This window comes from Myripristis murdjan, chromosome 19 (assembly GCF_902150065.1).
Source record: "Myripristis murdjan chromosome 19, fMyrMur1.1, whole genome shotgun sequence".
NCBI classification, from domain to species: Eukaryota; Metazoa; Chordata; class Actinopteri; order Holocentriformes; family Holocentridae; genus Myripristis; species Myripristis murdjan.
In genome coordinates this window covers 2348714-2375945 of record NC_043998.1, presented here as the reverse complement: position 1 = coordinate 2375945, position 27232 = coordinate 2348714, and the positions used below count along the sequence as shown (strand labels likewise).

The window sequence follows — 27232 nt, the reverse complement described above, 5'->3', positions numbered from 1 at the left end:
CTTGACCTAAGCCTTATTTATAACAATTTTAAGGGAAAAAAAAACTTAAATCCCTTCAGTAATGTCAGTTCCTGGTGAGGAGAGCGATGTGTCCATGAAGTTTTTCACCAGACACAGAAAGGGTGAAAATCCTAGTGGGAAGATGTCTTTTCAAAAATAGACATTTACTAAAAGGTTGACTTAGGTCACAACAGCCCCCTTTTCCTGTTCAGGGCTAGCTCATTATTCATACCTCTTCATTTCCCCCGGAACAAAAATAGTTTCACTCCTTTATAATCTTATTGCTTCCATAAATTATTATTAAGCTAGGACATGGTGTCATATCAAAAAACAACTCCATCAATCTTGTGTTATAGAAGTATGTAGCTGGCCTTGGCCCTGGCCCTGTGTAGGCCTGCTGTGGAAAAAGAGCCAAAAACCCCAAGTTACTCCACTCATTTTTGTTTGACTTAGTCACCTTGCAAGAGATATTTTCTAAAAGAAAGGATATGAGAAATAAAATGCACGCCATTAAAAATCAGTGAAAAATACAATCAGTGTTCGCAAGTCTGAGAAAAAGTTGGTTGGAAAAAACAAATGGGATGAGACCCAGCTCCAATATAATAAACTCTGAATTTTAGGAAAACAAACAAACACATGGTCAGCAGTACCACTGACTGATTTTATAGTTTCATAAAGATATCAATTAATACAGAACAGTAGCATGTAGTTCATCATTATAAAAATCTAATTAAAACCAGTAACCTAATTTAGCTGTCTAAAATCTTAATTTCTCGAGAACAGAATTAGCATGGGCGTTGCTTTCTCCTTTGTGGCACAGGGAGTGGAAAGTAAAGGCTGACAGTCCATGTAAAGAAAGAGTGTAGGGAGGGCATATCACCTTGACTTCATTTATTGTATTGTCAAAATTTCAGTCAAAGACAAGCATTTTTTTTTTTGCTTTGAGAGAGTCCTTTAGCAGAAATGTCACAATAAAATAGAGACCACATATGTATTTGCAGGATTCTCTGTCTTTATGTGGGCTGCACATTTTGGGCTTTGGCTGCTACGCATCATAAAGTAAAATGAAGCCTTACTTGAGGATATTTGAGGACAGCAAACAGAGCAACATTATCAGCAATGTCAGTGTGGACATGGTAGTCTTTCTGTTATCCAAATTCTGTGTTGGCCTGCTCTTTCAGAAATAAAAATTCTGCAATCTTGAGTTTGAAATTCAGTTCAGTCAAAGTAGAAAATAAACAATAATAATGACTTGCTTATCTTGCAGTTTCCAGAACAACAACACCAGCTCTCCCCAGGCGCCTAAAACAGTGCTGATAGACATGGCTGAATTTACCAAGCCTGTAAGTGAGGAGGAGAATCCTCAGGAGTCATATGAGCAGTTTATGATAAAAAACAGGCTGCAGGATCAGAGCCCTAGCAGACCCATTCCGCTGCACCTGATCGGCATGTCTTAGACATACCTCGGCTGAGAAACTCCCCAGTTATAGCTGCTGGAATTGAGATAGAGGTTAAAAGGCTCGTCTCAGTAGGACCACTGCTGCTGGGCAATCTCAACATGGTCTCAACCTTTGAATCGGTCTCACAGACCTCCAACACTGCCGGAGAACAACTAAATATCGGATGCTAGTTGGTCCCTTCTGTAGGTTAAGGGTGAAAAGAAATAGATCCGCAAACTGAAGGACGCTCTTCAGAAGGCCAAGGCAGAGAAGAAAGAGGTCATGGACACAAATAAAAACTGAGAGAAGCTCCTATGGTGGCCCACACTGCAAAGGAGCTGCTTGCTATGAGATATAACAAAGTCAGAAGTAAATGTTAAACTGGCCAGCAGGGATTAGCACCCCTCACACAGTGTTCAAGCCTGCCAGGCGGAGCTGGAAAGAAGTGAAGGGGAGATCTGGACTTTGAAAGCTCCGTTCGAATGTTGCACACTGTGATTGGGTGACGGAGAACAAGGCCTGAGCACAGGCTGAGAGAGACTTGAACAACAAACACTGACTCCTGGGCTTATGGTCTGAATTAGAAAACTTACAGACACAGAGGCTGCAGTTAAAAAAAAAGAAGAGATCGACTAATTTGAATGGAGATATAGCATATTGACGGAAATGCAGCTAGGTGAAAGGTGGACCCTTCACATGTGCTCTGGGCCAGTAAATTGTCTGACAGGACAAAGGCCTGTGAGAGTAAAACGCACTTAATGGAACATCTATGGAGAATGGAGGCAAGCAAACTAAAATAGGAGGCTGATGGAGAAAGCCATCAGGACAAAACCATCTAAACGTACTCTGCCCCCACAGATTAATTATTTTGAAGTTATGGCTCATTTGTTTTTACATGATTATTCTGTTGGTAAGATTCACTTGATTACACTGAATGTACCAAATATTAAGAACGTCTCCTTCATATTGTGCTGCAGACCCTTCCGCACAATCCACATCTCAATTGTCTCAAAGCTTAAAAACCCTTCTGAAACTTGCCTGCTTCTCTTTATCTGCATATCCTGCTTTATGATTGGTTTAGGATTAATAAGGGGAATCAATAAGGGATAATGGGTTTTACCTGGATTCAACTCATCAGTGCAGATCATGAAAAAGAATAAATGTCCCTAATATTTTGTACATTCAATGTAGATTAATGATTAATTGGACTGGAGCTCTGAGGTAGTTTTATCGCTTAAGAAAAGTACAAGAAAGAAATGTTTCCTTTCTTTTCAAACAGTTAGAGAACCCTAGTCCTATACATATTCAATTATTTTAGTATTTTATTCCATTTCCTTTCCCTGGTATTGCACAAATGGACCATGGGTCAGCTCATGGCACAATATATGTGCTCATTTATGGTATACAATTCTGATTAACATCAAGATTTTTGTAATAAACTAAAACTAAGACAACAGCATGGAATTAAATAAACATTTCTATAATTTTGGGAAAAAAAACGAAAACTTTTTTTTTATCTGCTTGTAGAAAGTGGAAATAAAATAAAGTATAGCTCAATGGGTTTTTAGTCTTCATCTTTTTGTTTATGTGCAATGTGAAAAAGGAGAATGAATTTGATTAAAGAATTCTTTGGCTATTTTATCTGACACTAAGAGAAATTCATGTAAACAAACGATCTTTATATTACACAGTACTGTAGGTCTTGCAAAACAAATACATAACACCTGTTCTGAACTGTGAATACACAAATCAATTAGTTGATAAAACCATACATGCAAGTAAAACTACAGTAAATTGAAACAAAATGTGACAACTGTATGGAAAGTAAATACAAAAGAGAAAAACAAAACAATAACAACCCTGATCCACTTAAAAAATATGCCGTTTTGCAGATTTCCATGCATGCATTTATGCATTTAGTACAAGAAGCCTGAGGAGGGTTTACACCGATCGCATTGGCAGCCAACATCAATAAATGTACTTCCGAGTGCCTCTGCAGAGAGTGATAATATAATAACTTTTCTTTTAATAGTGAGGGAATCTCAGCTGCTATTTAAAACTGTAGGCTGTGTATTTACATGTATGACCTGCTTCATATTACAGTAATATCAATTACAGTAACTCTGGAAATATTATATGAACACGTCAAATTGACAAAAGCAAAAAAAAAAAAAAAAAAGAAAGAAAGAGAGAGAGAAAGAAAGAAAAAAAAGAAAAAAGAATGGGCTGAAGAGCTGGGAGCCAGAGGTTTCCAGTGTTGGAAACTGTATATTTTCAACTTTTATATATACAGCGAGAGCCAATTAAGCATTTGTGCTCCTTCCCATCATCTTTCACAAATCACATTTTGCCAGCTGATCCAGGAATTTGAACCGATGATGCTTTTGGTCACTCCAACCTGAACAGTGGTAAATGAAAGGCTCTGCTGCCTCAGTTTGTCAGAGACAGATGAGTGAAAGGAGCCACTGCCCATGGAACTGAAATTACAGCCCAGGCTGTTGCTGTCCACTGTATTTGGTTCAGTGCTCATATGGCATACTAGAGTTCATAATTTGGGACAACATGAAATATTATACCGTGGGAAATATCAGTGTGGAAACTCAGCACCCCCTGGTGTCAGGATCTAACCCTATCCTACCTGTGATGTGAGACCTTATTTATTTATTTGTATATTTGTTTATTTATTTCCTGCTCTGCCATAATTAGAAAATTAATAGAAAAAAACAGGCATGTATATTAGGCATACAAATGAATGTGTTTGTATTACAATTACAAGAAGACCTTAAAGAAAATGACATTTGTGGATATGAACTTTAAACATTAAAATCACTGAATAATTCATTCGTTCATTTATTCTGGCTCACCTGCTTTTCTACTCCAGAGTCATTCAGGGTCATCCCAGCATGCACTGGGCACACAGCACTGACAATATTTTGCACGCATCCTTCCAGATTTTCAAAGAATGCGTCCAATTCCAAAGTAAATGTGATTTCTAAGAGTGGGGAAAGCCACAATTAACATTCCCTTCCTAGTTAATTTTTGATCACTGTTTGGCAGGATCAACGCTGATTTAATTGGATTTATTTGACTTAAAGGTAAGTATTTGTTTGACCACACATTTCCCCAGTTTATATCAGAAATAAACTGATTACTGTATGTCCTGACTTGTAAAGACACATTTTAAAAAGAAAGCCTGTCATGTTAATGTCACTCGCCCTGGCATGTAATCCTCACAAACAGCACATTTACAGGGGGGGCGGGAATAAATACAAATCCATGATATGATTGGATAGATATCTAATTTGACAGGCGACGCACCACTTCTCTCGGGGTATTTAACTTCCGGGGGAAAAAAAGCACATCAAGTTCACAAATTTGCCCCAAAAACGCAGGATGTAGGCAATATTACCTTCAAGATAAAACAAAAAATAAAAGCCCTGAATCCGTGTCACAGAAACTGAATCTGGAAAAATCACAAGCGTTTTCTTTTATGTTTTATGTCTGTTAATGCATTCTTTACGCTCACATCTAATTATTAATAGAAAAGCAGTTATGTTCGCCAATAGCGGTTTAATTTTGAAAGGTCAGAACCGGAAGTTTCAGTTATCCTCGGTAACTTGACCTTAGTCCCTGCCGCTCTTAACTCCTCGATACGGAATTAGCACTTCCTTTATTCTAACATGTTATTAACACTTAGGTAACATTTTTCGTGTTGCTGGCGAACATGCATATCTATTATTATAATATTAATCAGCTGTTAGCGGTTTTTAACTAAGAGCTGGCGATAGGAAGGTGTCGGCTGCCCCGTCCTTATTTAACTGACAGTGACACACCGACTACCGCCGTCTGACCATGTGGGTTTTCGGTTACGGGTCTCTTATTTGGAAAGTGGATTTCCCCTTTGAGGAAAAGCGCTTTGGCTATATTAAAGGCTTCAGCCGTCGGTTCTGGCAGGGCAGCACCGACCACCGGGGAGTACCGGGAAAGGTGAGTCCGGGTTAGGTCCGGGACCAAAGACCCAGAGGTTACAGTCACCTGTTCGCTCTTGTCAGTATCATATTAATATAGCACAGCATGTGTATAACACCATAGTGGTAGCTTCATTCTGCTATCCCTTTGGTTGTCATATCACCTGTTTTGCCGTGATACTTGTATAGTTTCAACCTATAAATCAAGTGTAACTGTGTGCGAGTGTGTAGCAGGTCTGGCCTCACACTCATGTTTGTGGATGATAATGACGATGATGATGATGATGATGAATGAGACGAGGACAAGTTCTGTCTTGTCAGCCAGGGGGAATTTATTCTCTCAAAAGCTGTGTAAAAACGATGCAACTTCACAACTTCACGAGACGGGGTTTCTACATGTACACCACTCCTCAGCACGGCCTACGTAACTCACAGTATGACTCATGTGCCACCACATTTAATCTTCATATGAAATTAATAAAACAAAATACATCTCATTCTGATAGTTACAGTTACAGTGTACATTTAAAAGCTGTTTCCCCATCCACCAACGGCAATTGTCATTATTAATTATTGTTAAATTTAAAATGTGAACATTAACATACATAAAAATATACATGATGCATATAAAAATATGAAATTACCAATATAAAACTAATTTACAGGACAAAATAATAAAGATGGAGCTCATAAACCAGTACAGCAACTTCACATGACATCGGTAAACTAGCATTTTACACAAAAGTACCTACATGATAAAAAATACATACACACAATAAAGTTAACATCATGACAACAAAGAACAGTGTCTGTGACCTGTGCAAAGTAAGATTTGTGCCTCAGCTAAGCGGTTTTATCGCATTTTAACACGCCACTGATGGGAGCAACAGTCTCACCTCCCCTTGGCATGGCCAATGGCATGCCAAAATGCCAAAGGTCACCCAACAAAAATGCACTTATCCAAATAATATAAATAATCCAAATATAAATAAAAACAGGAATATACATGGAAAAACTGCAAAACCTGAGCAGAAGTGGGAGATGGGTTATTTGTGAAATATGACCCTATTACATTAATACATCATCAGTTACATCCACACCTCCTAGATTTCACCAAAATCCAGATCATACCTCTGAATAAACGTCTAGAAACTCTAGGACAACCAATGCAAAAGGTGAAAATCTGGCTAGAGTCCACTGAAAAACCCTTAGGTTTACCATCAGCTATGAAAGCTGCCTACTATATCAGTTCAGAGAAAACATGATGATCAAGCCTTAGTCCCTCCTAGATCAAGATGATTTAGGAGGCACTAGAAAGATGATGCCTTTTGCACCATACAAACTCCCTGCCGCCTTTAAACACAGAAAGCACACTGCAGGCAGACCCGTGTTCAAGGGCGGGCTTTAGGGGGCGGTGCTTACCCTGATCATCAGCTGGGCCCGCCCTGAACGAAAAGCAAGAAAAAGCTTTTTTCTTTTTTCATGAAACATTGTACTACTGTCTCTTTAAGTTAAATCTTCTTTTTTTCTCTCTCTCTTTAAGTTAAATCTCCATCACATTAAATCTCTGTGATGACTCCCAGGCTATTCTGCATCTTATTGGCTTACCTGATATTACTTTAGCCAATCAAACTCCTCTTGCCTAAAACCTGACCAATCCCAACCAAGGAACGCACCGTTCATGTTCGCGTGCCACGGGAGGGAGGGGAGTGAGTGAGGGAGAGGTACTTAACGTTAGTCTGTTAAAAAACTTAATCGGAGTGAATTAATTACAAATATGGATGCCAAACAATTTTTTAGCAAGAACAATGCCGGCCACTTAGCTGTGAGTGAGCTCTAAAGAGGTAGGGAAGAAACATTTGAAGTCAGTTAGCTAGCTAGCTAGTAGCTACAGACACCACAAAGCTATACTATGTCTAACGTTAGCTATAAAATGACTGCGTGGCTGAAAGGACAATGAAGCTCGAGGTGGGATTACAAAGCTTCTTCATACCCTGACCTGACCTGCTAGCTTCCAGGCAGAAGGTAGGCTACGTTGATCTACTTTGCTACAGTGCACTGTCTGGGAGCTTGGCTAGCTAAGGTGTTTTGGCTCATTTCAATGTACAGATGCAAACAAATTGACAAATTTATTAAATCAATGGCCTAGGAAACCCATAAAGACTAGACAAATTAATAACGATTAATAGGCTAATTAATAACTGATAACATTAGCACATTAGTAACAAGAACAAAGTTATAGCTGCACATCTCTGTGGAAAATCTGACAGGTACTGTCCATGGTGCTGACTCTGCCTCAGCTGGTACTGTCCATGGTGTTGAGTCTGCAGTGGCTGGCACTGTCCGTGGTGCTGAATCTGCCTCAGCAGGTACTGTCTGTGGTGCTGACTCTACCTCTGCAGGTACTGTCCGTGGTGCTGAATCTGCCTCAGCAGGTACTGTCTGTGGTGCTGACTCTACCTCTGCAGGTACTGTCCGTGGTGCTGACTCTGCCTCAGCAGGTACTGTCCATGGTGCTGACTCTTCTGAGCTCAATAAAATTCACGGAGGATCTTGTTCAGCTCTTCTTTACTTACAGTTGAGAAATCTGCTTTTTGCCCGATGTTTTTCAGGTAGTCTTGTAGACATTTGACGGCCCAAGACATTGACCGGGCTGTACTGGCTTAATTTCTTGACCTCTCCAGCTGATCCGGCTCTTCACTCGTCACTCTCATGTATCTCGACTTTTTCTGTTCTGTCTTGTTTTCCTCGTTCAGCCATTCATCCAAACTTAGGTCGCCAAATAAATCAAAATTGACAAAACAGTCCATTATGCAGGCTAACAAAGTTGACAGCAGCTTTTGATGCGGGTTTCAGTGAAACGTTTCGTGTTGCCATGGAAACCACACAGACTTGGGCAATAAGATATAGGCGGAGTAATATTTTCAGTGATGAGGTATTTTTCATTTGAGTACGTCTAGCCGTGCTGTCATGCTCATTTGAGCATATTCTAAACGTCTGATTGACCAATCAGATTGCTCGATCGGATCTATGTCTAGTATAATAGATATTTCATTTGCATGTGCTATGCAGTTTGAGTTCTGCTGCGTTAATTGACCTTTGGCCATGCCAAGGACCCCATCACACATTACTGTCTGTCTGTCTGTCTATCTATCTATCTGTCTATACAGACAGACAGGCAGACAGAGAGACACACAGATAGATAGATAGATAGATAGATAGATAGACAGATAGATAGATAGATAGATAGATAGATAGATAGATAGATTTATGTCAAAACACAAAGGTAGGTGTGGTGAGAACTTAGAATGAAAATGATGAGAATGACAATGACAATGAGAAATGAGATATCCTCCTAAATCTGGCTGAAAAAATCGCTTAAAAATTTTTCGCCGGCGCAGGCACTGCCCCCCCTGGGATCTTTAGTGCCCCCCCTGTCATTTCTTTCTGGATACGGGTCTGACTGCAGGTGAAATCCTACATTGGTCACATTGTCCCTCAGATGCATCTTTGCAAAATTACATGCATAAGAAAAACCAAACATGTTTACCCCCTTAAAACAGTGTAAGGAGTAGTGACTGAGAATTTCTGCTCACTGAACTTGCCAAGCCCCTGAAGCCCAAAGGCTTTTGAACTATGGATTCAATGAGTTGATTGACCGTTCCTCTGACCCTTCCCACTCATGTCCTGACCACATGCTCTGTGTCTTCTGATGAGATAACTTGTGTGCCTACATCCCTTGAATACACCGGGGTATATGTGTCATGATCTGGGTTTCCTAGGTGTAACTCTGTCTCTGTGACACCATCTGTATCTGTTGGATGTAACTGGGTGTAACTGGGTTGGGTACTGTGAACTTTCACAGTACCCCACCCAGTTACATCTGACTTGAAAGGTGAGTCTGAGTCATGCTCTGCAACTAAACTGAACAAGTTACTGTCTCTGTTTGAGTGGCTCTGGTCATGTGTGTGAGAGAGAGAACTGGGTTTGTTCATCTACAGACTGCTGCTCATAGTCCAACTCTGGAGCACCCTGGATTGACTGATCTGATTCAGTCTTTCAGTCGGAATCTCCTGACTCTGAGTGTCCTCTGATCCACTCATTGTCCATGCACTTGTTCTGTCCCCTGTATCCTCCTCCTCCAAAGAGCCCACGGGGTCAGTCACACACTGCCCTTCCTCTGATTCAGTGTCACACAAATCCTCTTGGTCTATAGTTGTCACCATAGGCAAAAAGCTGATGTCCAGGACCAGGTTGCAATGCCGTATCCTTGTGTCACCTTTACTGTCCTCCAGGTTTCTGGCTTTGGCTGTGTACACTGTTGCATTCTATTTGTGATTAGCCTATGACCTTCCTGTTTTTGTGAAGGGGTCTCTGCTACTATGCCAGGTATCCACATCCACTCCATTGCCATCAATAATGTGACCCAACAACTTGACTGATGATCTCATCAGGTGGCATTTCTTGGGGCTTAATTTAAGGGTATGAGCCACTGGAAAACAATCTCTAGCCTCTCCAAAGCCTCTTCTTTAGTCAGGGCAAACATAAGCAGGTCGTAAAGGCAACACAATAGACTGCTGAAATTCAGATCTCCAAATAAGCTGAGCATCATTCTTATGAAGGAGACAGGGCTGTTGCACAAACCCTGTGGCATTCATTTATACTCATACAATCCCACTGGAGTCATAAATATGGTGTATTTCTTATCCTCCTCTGCCATTGGGATATTATAGAAGCCAGAGGTCAAATCCATTGTGCTGAAGTAGGTGTTCCCACCCAGGGCAGCCAGACAGTCTGACTGGTGTGGTAGGGGGTGTGCATCCTTGATGGTCCTTGCATTTAGCCCCCTGAAGTTGCTGCAGAGTCTCAAACTGCCATCCTTTTTCCTCACTAGCATGAGAGAGAAGGCACACTCACTGACTTCTTTATTATCTCCTGTTCTTCCATTTCACACCGAACCTGTCACAGTTTCTGGTAATGGGCTGGTTGTACCCGCCGGTAGGGGAGGTGGAACGGTCGTTCAACAGTGAGCCTGATGCAATGCACAAAACCTTTTGCTTCATTGTGGTTAATGCATGTTTGGAGAAAATATTATTGTAGTTTTCAAGCAGCTTGACCAACTTCTCTTTCCCCACTTTGTCAGCATGGCACTGGTCAATAGCAGTGTCAGTGAGCTCAGTCTGTTGTAGTTACTGTTTGAGATCTGTAGGCTTGGCGTGATTATACTTTTTCTCCTGCTTGTCTTTTTCGGGTTGGCTGGTGCCCTGGCAAACCTCAAAATCTTTGACAATTAGGTATGTAGACACATCTGCCAACTTGCTGTTTCTTTTCAGGGTGATGGACTTGTTTGACATGTTAGTAACTTTCATGGAAATCCATCTATCACCCCACAATAATATGATTACATGGCTGACCATGATGTTACGAGGAATGGACTTGGTTCAACAATTACTGTGCTGCCTGGTGACATGGGGACATTATTTGGCAATTTACCCCAGACTAGATGTTCTTGCCTTGCCAACAGGGTGACTGACTGCAGGAGCTTAACAGTCCAGTCCTGTCTGTCCTGTCACACCCCTCTAACATGCCAATAATCATCGGTTATTTTCAGCTAATGTATGTGAAATCTGATTACATCAAGTCATCATGTTGGCCAGGTACCACCAGGACAGGCATGATACAGCTCTCTCCATGCAGTTTCATTTCCACCTCATCCATGCACTTAGGTTTGCTTAGTGTCCCTCCACAGCCTAATAGCATGACCTCCAGAATCAAGGGAATGGGTTCTGAGAGTGTATTCTCACTCAGCATCTTAAACACTACTTGTTCGCTGAGTGTACAGGCCATTGAACCAGAGTCAAGCATCCCCTGCACCTGAAATGTGGCTGAGGTGTGTAAAACAGTTCATCATAGGGGCTCAATCTTTGTGTGTTTTGCACTATGAATTTTCAAAGCCAGTGCTGATGCACATGCTTTCACGTGATGATTTCTTCTTTTGTATCCACACATCTCATGACCAAATGTGGGCCAGCTAGTTTTAAGTTTGGGTGTTTTATGGCAGGGAGGCATACTGACCTTGGCCAGGCTGTCGATTACGAAAGTTTTTCTCAATATGGTTTGGCTTGAAGGATGTCTGACATAGGTGCTTCTGCCTGCAGTGTGCTAGTATGGAGTGCTCCAGAGACCAGCAGACCCTGCAAGATCTATGCTGCTGGGACTGTACTTCAGAAGTCAGCCATAGGCATAAATTAATCTGTTACCTGACTAAAATGTCTGAGATTATTGTCATAGATGATTTTTGGATTTTCTTAAGGTTTCGTGGTTGGGCTGCTTCTCAGAGTTATCCTCACTATGTCCTTAGCCTTGCCCATTAACTTTGACATTGTTTCGGAGTGCTGTTCCTTCAGGGGTGTGGCTCGTTTACACTTTCATTAACTCTTCCCACTCACAAACTGTTTTCTTGTCCAATTAAAAAGAGGGGTGAGGAAATAGAGTTCAAACTCTACAACAATGTACACTTGTTCCCCCTGGAGATCTAAATAGTCACATAATGACATGGAAACACTACTCTGTAAGGAGGAGAAAGCCAGGCAGGGATTTTATATAAAAACAGACTTTGTGTAATTATATTAAAGTACTACATAAATGACTGTGTTACAGCTGCAACACTTTCACAACTACTACTATTTACACTTACTCCTCTGTCCACAGCCTGGCCGAGTCGTGACTCTAGTGGAGGACCCCGAGGTGAGCCAGTCAGCTTGTTTACCTACTGCTACCTTTCATCACTTTTTAATGTCTACTAATAGTGTGTCACAATGATATACATGCTTGCTCGCTGGCCCTATAATAACAACAGTGCTTGTAGCCCTTTTTGTTTTGAGAGTTACAAAGTGCCATAAAATTAATGGAACAAAAGGAACCAGTTCAACAATAACCTGATATAATAATGAATGTTCACTTTGACCTGACCTAGGCCTGCCATCCCAGAGTATTTACATGCAGTTTACTCTACATGTAGACATCTTTATGACCGAAATGAATTCTGTAGCCTATAGCACTGTATCTAGAAAACCGATGTATTATATAAGGATTTTAAGAGGAATAAGGATAAGAGAATGCTTTCTTGAACATATAATACTATCCATCCATTTCCCATACTTACTTGTTCCTAATCAAAGTCACAGGGGGCTGGAACCGATCCCAGCATGCATGCATAGGAGTGTGAGGAGTATTAGCCTTCAGTCCATCCATCCTATCCTTTGAATGCTGTGTTCGTCTTCACCTTAGGGATGTGTTTGGGGCGTTGCCTATAAGCTGCCGACGGGCCGGGAGCAGGAAGTGAAGCGCTACCTCGACCACCGGGAAAAAGGTGGTTACCAGGTCATCACGGTGACCTTTCACCCTCGTCCACCCCTCAGCCCCCCTCCCAGCCAGGCGCTGCTCTACATTGGCTCTCAGGACAACCCAGACTACCTCGGCCCTGCCCCTCTGGAGCAGATAGCCAATCAGATCGTCAACGCCACCGGGCCCAGTGGCCGTAACACTGAGTACCTGTTCCAGCTGGCCGACGCCCTGAGGACACTTCTGCCCGAGGACTCAGACACACACCTGTTCTCTTTAGAAACTCTAGTACGAGAGAGGTTAAAGACTAGGGAATAACACTCAGACTATAGACTACAAGCTGAAGAGCGACACACGCACACACACACACACTCACGCATCAGGTTGGATTGGTCAGATCATCTCAGGGCTTCAGGTACACATGGACCATATAAAGGTACGGCTAACGTCTTAGTGATGCTAGTGTGGTTTTATCCCTGTTAACACTATAAAATAATCAAATCTCACAATTTTTCACTTTTTTGAAAGTGCTGACAGCCACATGTCCCATATGGAAAAAATCCACAAATGTACAGAGATTCTTGTAAACAAATGGTGAAAATGTATTTGTTTAAGTAGATGACATTATTCAAACTATATTTTGAGTGGTCACAAAATATATATTGTATGTACTTGCTTAATATGTTCTCAGCAACATGAAGGAAGAATGTATTTCGTGTCCATAATACATTTTGAATAAAAGTCATCTGGATGTACCAATAAATTCAGCCAGTTTTGTACATTTTAAGACATATAAACATTCTCTGAAGTGTTCAGGACATTTTTTGCCCCCCTTGGTGTAAAAATCAATGTGACTTGATCAGAATACCAAAAATACATGGTTAGTTTGGCTCCGCAGCAAGCTAAAAAAAATGTAAATTAGATTGGACTCTGTTTTACTCTGCTTTGCCCTGCGTCTCCCTGTGTATCTATCTGAAGGTGTCTTCAAAGAAAACGGTAACCTTATTACCATAAAAACAGCGGCCCTTATCCCCTTCTGCTTGATTTTGTGGCCGATTTGAATTTGCCTGACACCAGGTATAATCTCACTTTGAAAACCATTTTGGACTTGTATTATGCCACCCTTACCAAATTATCTCACCTGTATAAAGCCATACACGTACACCCGGTTTGTTCCAGACTGACTGTTCTTTGTCTCAATGCACCTACAGTATCATACCTATTGGAATATCTTGGAATATCAGCATCAGCTGTGTTTGTTATCATTCTGCCAACATTTTGCTACAGTGAACTTACCAATCTGAACAGCCCTGCATCAAAGAGAGAGAGAAAAAAAATCCATTCCTGCCACACATGGAATAAAATCCTGACAGCTCTGTCTTTGATCTTCCTTACACATACATGCATGCCAACACGCACACACACACACACACACGCACGCACACGCACATATACATTAGCAAACAAGGTTGTAACCAGTTAACTGTCTTTATTGATTTTGGTCAGTAGCAGGAGCTATGCAGCATAGCTATAGAACAGTTTGGCACTAAACTACAGCGCTGTCAACACCTGTTCCTCTATGTTCAGAGAATTACAATATCTGCTAGGAACGCTATGTGATACAGATATATACAGATGAACCATGTTATATAGTTATACAATCAATTGTGGTGAACATGCAGCACACCACAGTCATTCCTCTTGTCTAAAATAAAATACATCTCTTATTACAATTTGTACAGTAAGTGTATCAAAGAGTAAAAACAGTAATTCTCTCACTGCTGACCTATTGTACAGTATGTACTACACATAACAGTAAGGTGTGTAGAAATGTGGTATTAATATTATTTCAGCTCAGTATAGTTGTAGTTTTTTCTTATTTTAGTAATAGCATGTTATAGTGTTTAGACAGATATATAATGATAATACAATTATATTATATATCCTATCATATATTAGGATACATTATCATTTTTAGTGCATAATTTTATATTTATATTTTATATTAATACTACATATTCATAATCATATGTATTATATATTGCTCTTATATGTAGTAGAGGAATGGGCAGTCCCACCTCCTAAGTACAGTATTTGTGTTATCTTTGAAACAGCAGTAGTGTGAAGAGAGACGGTGAGCTGGAGAGATAAAGGAGAGGTTTCTGGCAGATATGGGCAAAACAGTGGTTAACTATGTTTTAAATAGAGAGGAAGGGGGCGGGAGGAAAACCAAAAAATAAAGAAAGGGTGGTTATCTGTAAAGTAAAGTGGCCACCTTTGGGGCTGCTGAAGTGCCTGATGAGAAAAATCAAATGCACCAAGTTCAATATTTGAAACCATTTTGCCCAGGTCTGCTTTCTGGCTGAGTTAAATCAAAGGCCAACAGTGGCACAAGAGTTTCCAGAGGCAGGGCTCTAAACTGCTACAGCATTATCAGATGGTACTATAACAGGCAGTAATGACAGCTGAGTTCCTAACAGTATAGAGGGTGTAATTGCTGGTGTTTTTTCCCTATGGGGCTACTCTGTCTGTCTGTAGAGGACTACTTTTCTAGTTTGCTGTCTAGGCGTAGTAGCAGGGCGACACCAGCAGATCTGTGAGCACGAGCAGCTGGTCATCAGTGAAGCACTGCCGGTGCTCCTGCCAATTATCATGGTGAGTTCGCCTGAAGTCCGACAGGGTCTTCTTCACTGTCATCTGGGGGCACAAATCACCATAATTAGCCACCATCATGATCATCATTAACCTGGAAGAACTATAAATCCTCAAGTATTTGATACTTTGTGTCAGTGGTGCAAAGAGTACTACCAATTGCTGCTCAAGGAGTATTGTTATTTTGTTTACTTCAGTAGAAGTAGAAGTACTGCTGTAAAATCTACTGTAGTAAAGATAAAAAGTGTCTATTTAAAATGTCCTGGCAGTTAAAGTGACTGAGTTCCTTTGTCCAAACAGTAACTCTGTTAGCTGTGATCTTTTCCATGCAGTTAGAAAAGGAGGAGCGAACACGTTGCACACTGCATGCTTTTAAAAGGACATCACACTAAACTGAAGTGAGGACCATGTAGACTCAACTGACAAATGTGGGATAAGCATGAAGCATGATGGCTGAGTCTACGTGGTTTTCATTGTCACTGATATTATTCCTCTTTTTTCCACACTTATTCCACATTTTTGCCAGCTGAGTCTAAATGGTAATTGCTTCCAGTGACCATTTGCAGTTTTTCATTGTTTCATCTTTTATTGTGAAATTTGGAACAAACAAAAAGTAGAACCAAAAAAGTAGAACCAGATTCCTCCTCTCATCTTTGCTGACTGAGCTTTTATTGTGAAAGATTCCACTCTGTCATTGATCATTTGTTTTTGGTAATGGATAGGATTTAAAATGCAGTTAAGTATAATAATGAGGTGAAAATGAACTGAAGCAAAGGTAAAATTACTGACTTTAGTCATACCCCAAAAAGCACAAGCACACAAAAATCTACTCAATTACAGTAACATTGGTAAATGTAATCGGCTATTTCCACCTCTGCTTTGTGTCACATTTTTCTTCCTGTCACAAAGAGGGGGTTGCGACTTGTCCTAACTAAGTTTTAGAAAGCTACTTAAAACCCATATGTTCCGGCAAGCTTTCCCAACATAGGCCTGAGGTTACGTCCTCTCCGGGCCTTTTTATGTTTTAGTTTTCATCTGTACAGCTTTATGGTCTGCTCTTTCTTGTTGGTGAAATGCACCTGCACCTATGTCGCACTACCTCCTGCACACTGCGATGGCATTACTATTTATGATGTTTTGTTTTTGTTGCTTATGTGCGACGCTGTCAATATTGAAATGTTGTAGTTGTCGACGGTCACCTGACTGTCTCGTTTTATCTGTTTTTTATTGTAAAGCACTCTGTGTATTCGTACTGAGAAGAGCGCTATATAAATAAAATTTTACTTACTTTTTTTACTTTTTTACTTAACTCCTCCCTCACTGGCATCAAACAAAAGCCAATAAGAGCGCTTTCATAACATGCAATAAGAATTTTGATGAAGGAAGATGAACTATGAAGATATATGGGAACTAGAAAACAGCTGGGTATTTATTGCAAACTAATTCCCCATTGTAAGCAAACCAGCAGAATTCCTGCAAGAGGCACACAATGTACTAAGAAACACAGCATGCAGGCTGGTCGAGGCTGCCAGTCGTGTCGGCACTGGTCTCATTTGTTTACAGTAATTTGCAGTAATGATTTATTGATGATAAAATGCTAAATGAAGGAATTTAAATATGCAACACAGAAACTTTTTAATGTAAGGCTGCAAAAGACAGGAAATTAAACTGCATCATCATGGAAACAAAGGATGTATTTATGACTTATACATTGAGTACATTCATTATACACTGAACAAGTCTAATTATCGAAACCAATCTTGGATCTTTAGACAAAGCTTTATGGGTCAGTCCACATTTTGGTTTGAAAACCAGAGATAATAGAGGATTTGTAATTAGTGTGTTTAGAAAATGGATCAGTATGCCAGAAGAAATCAAGTTACACAGTATTCCTTTAAGTCTTGCCCAAACAAATGATGTTCAACTAATTGTTACTAATAACATTTTATTGCCTGAAACATCTACGTCGAGGCTATGTAGTATAATTTAGTAGTAGAAACACTATTTCTGATTTAATCTGGATACCTGCAAATATGTATTTTTTAAATTGTGTTTCACTGTTTTGAAATGGATTGCAGACTTCTTTTGGTTAATAACGCTTTACTAGATGAGAAGTGCTAAATTATTGACACCATTACCACCGTTTGCCTCTGATCACTGCGATGTATTATTCAGACTTTGTTCTCCGGATTACACTGTGTGTCTTCTTCATGCCTGAAGTAAGGCCAAAGACACAATTTTCTCCTCAATTGGACAATGAAATTGTATTCTTTCAGCGCACTGTGTGATGAGCTAAACATTTGTGTATGTACGTGTGTGTTTGTGTGTGTGTGTGAGTGTGTGTGTATGTGTGTTTGTACCTCTATAGGCTGTGGATCATTGAGATGGTCACTCAGATCCATCAGTATCTGGGGCATCCAGTCTGGAACTTCATAGGGACTTGACAGGATGCACGCACTGAGACCTAGGACTCCAGCATGTCGCCGAACCAAGTCTGCACACACACACACACACACACACACACACACACACACACACACACACACAATGGTGAGTGAAAGTGAGCCACAGAATTTCAAGGTTCACAGTTCCCTTGGGAGAAGAAAGGGTAACAGGGCAAGTATTACTATGATTGCCATGCCTTGTGATTGTGACATGCACGCGCATGCTTAAGTGTGTGTGTGTGTGTGTGTGTGCGCGCACGCGTGCGTGTGTGTGTGTGTGTGTGGGCGCGTGCGTGCGTGTGTGTGTGTGTGAGTGTGTACCTGTGGAGGCCAGCTCTCCCCTGGCCTTGGGGAGGCGAGTCTGACTCAGCGTCTGGAGCTGTGTCTGCAGACTGGAGTCCAGGGGGAAGAACTGGCACTGCAGTAAACCACTGAGGGTGGTGCCTGCCATGTCCCTAACCTACAGGGAGAGAGAGAGGAAGAGAAAGAGAGAGGGGGAGAGAGAGAGAGAAAGAGAGAGAGAGAGGATGGAGGGGAGGGGAAAGAAGGCGACAGCAGACAGCGAGCGAGGAGGGGGGTGGTTGGGGGATCAGGGCCGACGAATAAAGAATGCAAAGGAAAGCAGGAGGCAGTTTGAGAGCAAGAAACACACATGCACAATTTATTAAAAGAGAGGAGTGCAAGGAGACAGAGATTGGGGAGAGGGAAGGGAAGGTGAAAGGAGAGATAGAGAGGGAGAGAGAGACGGGGGCAAGAAATGGATGCTGAGTTTAGCTGAGGTAAAATTCACTCACAAAACATCACTGCATCCCTGCATCACTTTACATAAATTATGAATGAGCCCTGGTGACGACAACAAAGGCAAGTGAGTGCGAGAGATGGTTGATGCATGGAAATAGACAATGCTACATGTGCAAAATATCCACAAGCTATGAGTGTCCAAAATATTAAGGCCAGATATTGTTTTCTTAACATACACAGACCAGGTGAATTCCTCTCCTCCATTATTGATTTGATCTGTCAAATCTACTGGAATCGGGAGAGTATAGAGGAAAGGGAGGACACAGGTTAAAGAATGATTTTTAAACCTCCTCATATGGAAATTCCCTATATGTACATACAGTACAGGCCAAAAGTTTGGACACACCTTCTCATTCAATGCGTCTTGAAGCTCATCGAGAGAACGCCAAGAGTGTGCAAAGCAGTAATCAGAGCAAAGGGTGGCTATTTTGAAGAAACTAGAATATAAAACATGTTTTCAGTTATTTCACCTTTTTTTGTTAAGTACATAACTCCACATGTGTTCATTCATAATTTTGATTCCTTCAGTGAGAATCTACAATGTAAATAGTCATGAAAATAAAGAAAACACATTGAATGAGAAGGTGTGTCCAAACTTTTGGCCTGTACTGTATGTCTGGTATATATGTTTGGTTCATGTATGACTATATAACATAATATAGCAGTTTTTCCCTGCTATAGAGGCATACACATTGATATATTAGATTTCCATATGGACTAAGACACATGAGAGATGTGTTTTACAAAAGTGTATGTAAATAATAACTTAAAATTAACTTATAATTTTGTAACTGTTTTTTTTTCTCATTGTATTGAATCAATATGCATTTAAAAAATAAGAAAAACCAAGAATTTTTCAAGATTTTGTTTAGACAATTTACATTTTGGACGTTATGTGACTTTGGACATTAGATGAATAAACTTTAATTCATAGATAACGATGTGAACAATAGTATGGCATGCAGTGGTCAGAGAGCTATAACACAGTATATTCCTGCAACCACAAAATGATCCGTTACTGTAAGAGAAAAATACCAGGATAAGAAAACAAATTAAGATCTGAGCAGGGAGGTAGAGGTTTTTTTTTATAGCAATTAGAATGAGCAGAGGGCTATGATTTAGTGAGGAGCATCCAGGGGACAATAATGGCGATTTATAATAATCCAGTGGTAATTCTGCTTTGCAGAGCGGCGATGCTGCTGTAAAGCAGTGTTCCACACATTGCTGTGCATACCTCTAGCTGTTCATCCAGCAGCAGCTGCATCACCAGCTTACGGATGCGCAGGACCTCAGCAGACAGGCTGAGCAGTGTAAACAAGTTGTAGAAAACCATGATCTGGAGGTAGGTCAGCACTGAGTAGCGCGCATGCCATGACCTGCTCACCGCCATCTAGGGAGGGGAGAGAGACAGAGAGACAATGAGGGAGAAAGAGAGACAGAGAGAGAGAGAGAAAGAGGAGATGGGTTAGAGTTTGGAGGAAGGTGAGACTGTGAAATTTCATTGCAATGCTTTCTCAGCATGTCTACTCTAAAATATGAAACTGTAGAAAGGGCAGGCGGTGGTGGTAAATGAGGACAAAGGAGGCATTCACAACCCGCAGAGAAACAGAGAGAGAGAGAGAGAGAAAGAGAAAGAGAGAGAGAGCTTGAAAGCAGAAATGCGAACAACTGGCAATTTATCAACGGGGGTGCCACTCAAATCTCACGGTACATCAGAAAGTAAGCATATTAACACAGCACAGGTTGTTTTCAAGTCCAAAAACACCTTGGGCAGCATTAGGCTTGGAACACTGACAGGAGGCAGGTGGGGTGGTGTGTGTGTATGTGTGTGTGTGTGTGTGTGTGTGTGTGTGTATGCATATTACCTCCTCAAGAGCTGCCAGGACTAGAGGGATTTGCTCAGGGTACAGCAGGCCCTGGGACATGAGAGAGAGACACGTGCGCGCATCCTGCTTCATCTCATCATAGCTCTCATCAATCTCCACCGGGGCAATCTGCAGGGAAACAGAGAGAACCGGAGAGAGAGAGAGAGAGAGCGAGCGATGGAGAGAGGTAGGAAGACAGAGAGATACGCACCATTTTGAGTAAATGAAGAGAGAAATTGAGTTTAATGGGCAAGTAAGATTGAGTGGGTAATAATGCTGTACTGGGACCCTGTGTATGTGTGTGTGTGTGTGTGTGTGTGTGTGTGTGTGTGTGTGTGTGTGTATTATTACCTTGAAGAGCAGAGGTAGGAGCTGTAGTTGCTGCTGAACGGGAGTGGTGAAAGTTCGCCCTGCGCTTGCCATTAACCATTTTAAAACTGCAAATGCCGAACACACACAAAAGATTTCAGGTTACAGCCAGATACTGAAAATGAAAAAACTTGGTGCATTGCTCTGATAATAAAACAGAATCTATCATGATTTAGAGTCGTTTTATTGATTTGGATCGTTTTATACCTATATATTTATCTGTGCAATGCGTGTCATTGTTAAGGCAGAGAAATGATAGAGAATAATAAATGCATAAAAGGAGAGAGAGGAGAGCTAAATTCAGCCATCAGGTGTTATGTTGCACCAGAAGCAAATATCTTATTCCCAACTCCGAGGTCATTTTAGTTACTTGGACACACCTAATACTTGAGGCTTAAAGCACCATCAGCACAATCAAAACAAAAAATCTAACAATGAAACAATATACAAAAAAATCTAATCAATCAAATAAACAAACAAACAAATCAAATCTATAAATAAACAAAATAACATTAAATAATAGCCAAAATAACAACTAAAATTTATTAAAACTATAACTTGAATTAAAAGTATTAAATCGTTATTGGAAACTAGCCTCAAGCTGAGGTGAAAGCTAAACACAAAGTGAAAAAATGTGAACTCACACAAACTGTGAGCTGCACAAATGTACAGTAAATATCCCCTCCCAAAATAGCGCCACTGTGCCCACACACACCCACCCACCCATCCACACACACACACACACACACACACTAATTGACTCGCTCTCTTTTTACACAGTCCACACGCCTCATTTTATAAAAGGCCTGAAAATCCGCCTTTAAAATTCCCCTTCATCTTCCCCTTCACGTTACACCCCCTGCATCATGATTGAAGTGGATTTAAAAGGTGAAATCAATAAGGCATCATAGCTTCGAGCCTCTTTCATCTGGCTTCACTTGGCCGGTCTATTTCATGGGGAGAGCACATTTTCCCAATATATTTTTTTATATTCCCTGTCTAACCCTGCCCTACAGCATGTCCGAGCTGCTCGCAGTTCACAGTTCACATGTTTGCATCCGCATCTTATAGTGCCTGACCCGTCTTGAGCAGTTTGACAGCCTGGGTGCGCTCGTCCGTCTCCTGGGTGTTCTCCTCGTGAACGTGGTTGTGGATCTCCTGCTCCGAGGTGAGGGGCTTGAGGCGCTCCAGGACCCGAGTGACGAACTCTGCCACATGGGGGGAGGATGTGGGCTGGGTGTGGGGCAGGGCTACGTCTATCATGAAGATGTAGGTCAGGACACTGGAGAGAGAGAGAGAGAGAGAGGGAGGAAGAAAGAGGGGGGCAGGGAGTGGCAGTGGGTTGAAAACAAGAGGAGAGGGCAAAGGGAGAAGGAGGGTAGAGGAGGCGGCAGGACAAAAAGAAGGGAGGTGGAAAGGAAGCAAGGGAAAAAGGAGCGGAGAAGTGAGCGAAAATAGCGAGGAATGGAAGGATTAAAAGTGCGGGTGGTGAGAGGAGAGAGGTGACAAAAACACAAAATATGAGGTGGGGGAGAAACAGCGATGGAGGCAAATAGAGAAGCTCAGCATCCAAAACAGTAGGCACAAACTAATTAGATTAATCTGCTTCAATGTGATTATGGAAAACTAAAGGAAGCGAGTGCCAAGTTGGAGGAGTGTGTTCGCTACCTGCCAATGCGCTCCCGCACGTTCTTGTAGACCTGCGTGAGTTTGGGCTCCAGGTACGCTAGCAGTCGGTGTAGCAGTTCAGACACTCTCCACTGCTGCTGGGCCAGACCACCCTGGAGCACATACAGCAGGCTGAGGGGGGACACAGGGAGGGGGGTTGGGGTGGGGGCGATGAGTTATGCGACAAATCCCCAGCACACTTCAGCTCAAGTTATTATTGCAGCCTGAAAATGAGTGTAAAATTGAGATTTGGCAAGACGACATACATAACATATATTCGTAACACACACCTGGCATCCCTGAAGGAGCCCCCCTCCCCACTGAGTGGGCTCTCCATCAGCAGCTCTAACAACCAACTGAGCTTCCTGGGGTCCCGGCCCTCCTATTGGACACAACAGAAGCCAATAATATATTACCATTACTGTGTGAAACAGACCAGTAAAATTGAATTTGTGTGTCTGTGTGTGTGTTTTTGGTACATTGTTGGGCCCATAAGAGTAGAAAACCTGATAAAAATGGTCGTTTATTTGGAAAAGTGGTATTTTCAGGGATGTGTCAGTATTAGGTCAAGGTTACAGTAAGGAATAAACCAAGGTTTTGTCCCATTTGTCAGCGTATGCATTATGTGATGGGAAATTTAACAGTAAGAGTCCAAAATGTCCCTGGAGGCTCGCTGGCTCTGGTGCTCCATGCTAATTCATTAGCTTAAACTATGGTCAACAACAGTAGGCAATTAGCAATATCCAAAGCGAGGCCGTGTTCACACAGCCTTACTCATTTTTTTCTTTTAATGAGTGGGAAAAAGCACCGCCAAGTGTGTTTTCTTGGCTGACATCAAAAAATAAAAATAAAAAAGTTACCCCATCCAGTCCCTTCCAGCCCCATTTTCATGTGAAAAACTCTGCAGTAACAGCTCTTTCCAAAAACAATGACACAGATATCTGGCATAAACCCCTGCCCTCAGGGCCAAAGAGTTGTGTTAGGAACTATTTTCTGTCAAAGAACACCAGAACACTGTGCTGTATCTGTCCACCTGTAATTCGTGTTTGTTGGAGGTGAATAGATTCACATTTGCCAGTGTTTTTTGGCAAAGAATTGGATTGCGGTGCCGGAAGCCAGGGACGGGAGCGGCAGACTGGCAACCTAACTATCTGGATGGATAGATTGCACCAGGGTTCAGAGGGAAAAAAAAATATTCTTTTGGAATTTTTGATCAAGTTCCTGTCATTTAGTTGGACTGTAGTTACCACTAGGCCTCCTTGTCTTCACAGGGAATGAAGGCAACTTAACAGGAAGCTTTCACAGCCATGAAATGGGAATGTATGTGTGTGTTTCTCTCTCTCTCTCTCTCTCTCTCTCTCTCTCTCTGTGTGTGTGTGTGCATGTGAAGCAACTTACACAAGCAGTAGCGATGCAGGTGCCCCAATCTGTGTAGGTTTCCACTGTGATGTTGGCCAACGCTGTCCTGATCAAAGGACACAAGAGCTGCCATAACTTCTCCACCTAGACAGGCACACACACACACACACACACACACATACACATACACAAACAATAATGAGAAATTTTATTAATATTGACTTTTCTTATCAAAAAGTAGTACAGCATGTGTGTGAGTGTCTGCATGTGTGTGAGTGTCTGCATGTGTGTGTGTGTCTCCAGTACCTTGCTGAAACTCCAGTGTTTGCTGCCTCTGATTAGTCCTGCAGTAATCTCACACACACAGCGCTGTGAGCTCTCATGGGAGTCACCGGCTAGCTGCTCTAGGTGAGGCCATAGTAACGGCAGGAATTCGTCGCCATAGTTACGAAACAGCCCCTGTCAAACAAACGTGAGGATGCGTATTAGTGGATTGGAGCACGCCACTTTTTCAGCCGATTACAGTGATTCGTTCGACGCAAGCAAACTGTCGGCAGTCTGACAGTCAGCAATGGATCACAGTGTGTGATGCAAATTCCAACAATATAGAGTTAATTTCAACTTTGCACGATATGTGATGTCAGTTCTTGTAAACAGGGTGCAGGACTCATTGAGGCTGACTTTAAACTCATACCTTGAAGAGACAGAAGCGTCGAGGGCTGAAGGTGTCTTTTCCTTTCCTATCCTCAAGAGAGAGGAATCCCAAAAGCTGGTCAATGAACTCTGGGTCCGAAAAATACTCAAAGATGATCTTTTCACCCTGTAGTACATAAATGGCGACATAAATGTGATGTGTGCACTCACATCGACACACAAACACACACACACACACACCAATGGGGATAATGGAAAAAACTGAGGCACGCTTGAATGTCTACTTTTGTGTGTAAGTGCATGCGTGTGTGTGTGTGTACCTCGCTCATCTCCTCATTTGGCAGGTTGTCTTTTGGCGTTTCTGAAGCTGCATAGATCATCAGTTCTCTGAAAGGAGTGGGGGACAAAGAAGAGGCTGCTGTGATTTATAGATAACACCACAGAAAAAAATATGGATGGATAGATACTGTCTTCAAATAAGTAGTGAGGATAAATGAATGATTAAAAAGTCAGTTAGTCAGCAAGCCGTCCGCATACCAAGACAGTCAGCCAGCCAGCCTGCTATACATCACTTCTTTTATCTAGGCCAGGCAGTAAGTCAGTCAGTCACTAATCTATGCCAGGCCATAATAGGAATGGTCTACCACCGGCTAAGCCAGTTATCCAATCAAGCAGCCAGCCAGTCAACCAGCAATCATTCAGTCAGACATAAAGCCAGCCAAACAGCCACAAAGACAAGCACCAAATCAACCAGCTAATCAGTCATCTAGCACTATCCAGTCACTGAGGCAGTCACAGCGTAGGCCAGACTCCAAATAAGCCAGCCAAACAGCCTGTCAGCTAATTCCAGTCACTCAGTTAGTCAGTCTTACTTTGGCCACGAATAGTAGCCCCAGTGGGTTTTCTCCACGTAGTGCTGGGAGTCCCACTGTTCCTGACTTAGAGGTAGATTGTTGCTGTCATACTGTAGCCAGCGATTTGTCTCGCGATCCCCTACACACACACCCTCTGGATCCTCTATACCACCTACACACAGAAACACACACAATGAAAAACAAACATAACAAGGCCACGAAGACACACTTTTAAAATAGTCTAATGAAATGGTTCTAATGCAATAAAATGCAATATTTATTTTAATGAAGATCCAAAAGAGGTGCATCATCTGGCCTTATTGCTCCCACAAAGGAAATTACCACATGGCCCGTATCATGATATAAATATTCAAATTAAAACTGTAAGGTGGAACTGCAACTTACAACTGCAAGTTGTACAACTGCAATCACTGTATTTTATTGACGGAAGCTAAAATCAAGAGCTGTATACATGATTGTTTATTGCATATCTATGTGTGTATACTCACTGATATCTGATGGCTTCACAGTCACTTTCGGTCTTGGTCTTTTCAGCTGTTTCAGGATGCCAGCCACTGCTGAGATCGCCACCTAAAATATATGAATGCAAATGATATAATGATATAATGCAACACGTTATGAGGGAAGTTCTTGTCTTTTTTCCTTAGGTTGCTTGGCATCAAGTGCTAAACAACGATGATGATGTCATACTGTGACAGCCTATAAGACAGTTCCCTGTTGTTGTGAACTGCTTCATATGTGACTTGTCCCTGCAGGAGCATAGCATGATAATCCATGGTTGTATGTGTAAGGGGTATCATATGATTGCTTTACTCAACTTTTCAAAGGCTTTGAAAAACCTCTTTCCTATCTCTTTCTACAATGTCAGATGCTGGAAACCACTGCTTCATAATAAGTAGTTCATACACCAGCATTACAGCGTTGCATTACCATTACAAAAGACCAAGAGGCACACACACCATTAAAGTAAGCGGTTGTCACACACCTTGCGTATGCTGATTGAGTCGTGCGTGAGGCCCTGTGTGAAATAGAGGACGGCGTCAGGGGGCAGAGGGTGGTCGTCCCTCAGCTGGATAGACAACAGGTCCGTGGCCATGTGCTCAAACTTCCAGGGCCTGAAACACAAACAATCACACGTGCAAACACACCCAGGCATTAAGATTTTTCCTCATATTAAAGGGGCAGTAAGTACGATTTTTACTGCTGCAGTAGTAAAACGGTTGACGGCATGGATGATCAGCAAGAACTACTTTGCCAAATACTGAGATTCCTAGTTTTCAAAACTCACTTTCTGGCCTGCACTCTATTTGGATCCAAAAATGCCTCATCCATTATATTTTAAAGACTTTGCCACTCTCCTGCCCTTTGCCATGCTCACAGTTTCAACAGCTATAAGTGAACCACCAGTGTCTTAAGACATTTAAAAGCAAATGACTAAGAAGTACTGTTATTATAGTATAAATATCTTGATATGTCTTTCTGTGTGGTCTCTGATTAGCTTTAACTTCATTATTTTTGTCATTTACATGCCAGCATCACCAGATGGGAACAGTCTTCAACTTGTGTGGGAGGAGCTAACCTCTATAAATGCTGTTGCAATTGTTACTGGCCGCTATTTTAGGTCAGCAAAGGTGACTTAATTTATTCACATTACATCTGAATTGCAAGCACATGCTGATACACATGTGCAGGGACACACTTACAGGTCTCTGTCTTCAAGGCAATCCAAGAGGTCATTAACCAGCTTTTCATATTTCCTATAAGGAAGAAAATGAGCTTTAGTTGGCCACAAAT

General features: G+C 41.6%; 2 protein-coding genes across 2 annotated transcripts in view; one reads left to right on the top strand and one right to left on the bottom strand.

Annotated features, from left to right (window-relative positions):
* Positions 1-5061: 5061 nt before the first annotated feature.
* On the top strand, positions 5062-13516 carry chac2 (ChaC, cation transport regulator homolog 2 (E. coli)). Its single transcript, XM_030078251.1, has 3 exons — positions 5062-5426; positions 12119-12154; positions 12698-13516. The coding sequence occupies exons 1-3, from the start codon at positions 5292-5294 to the stop codon at positions 13067-13069; spliced, it is 543 nt and encodes a 180-aa protein (XP_029934111.1). The 5' UTR covers positions 5062-5291; the 3' UTR covers positions 13070-13516.
* A 707-nt stretch (positions 13517-14223) lies between these two features.
* The window catches only part of LOC115378106 (proteasome activator complex subunit 4B-like), a 32874-nt gene continuing 19865 nt past the window's right edge, over positions 14224-27232 (bottom strand). The window contains exons 31-47 of the mRNA XM_030078249.1: positions 27142-27195; positions 26424-26553; positions 25927-26008; positions 25436-25589; positions 24884-24950; positions 24604-24729; positions 24216-24368; positions 23949-24053; positions 22841-22932; positions 22551-22682; positions 21962-22164; positions 20865-20950; positions 20514-20642; positions 19883-20038; positions 18169-18307; positions 17764-17897; positions 14224-15448 (exon numbers count right to left, since the gene is read on the bottom strand). Of these exons, the coding sequence (XP_029934109.1) occupies positions 15314-15448; positions 17764-17897; positions 18169-18307; positions 19883-20038; positions 20514-20642; positions 20865-20950; positions 21962-22164; positions 22551-22682; positions 22841-22932; positions 23949-24053; positions 24216-24368; positions 24604-24729; positions 24884-24950; positions 25436-25589; positions 25927-26008; positions 26424-26553; positions 27142-27195 (2077 nt within the window). The 3' untranslated portion in view covers positions 14224-15313. The remainder of the gene's footprint in view (positions 15449-17763; positions 17898-18168; positions 18308-19882; positions 20039-20513; positions 20643-20864; positions 20951-21961; positions 22165-22550; positions 22683-22840; positions 22933-23948; positions 24054-24215; positions 24369-24603; positions 24730-24883; positions 24951-25435; positions 25590-25926; positions 26009-26423; positions 26554-27141; positions 27196-27232) is intronic.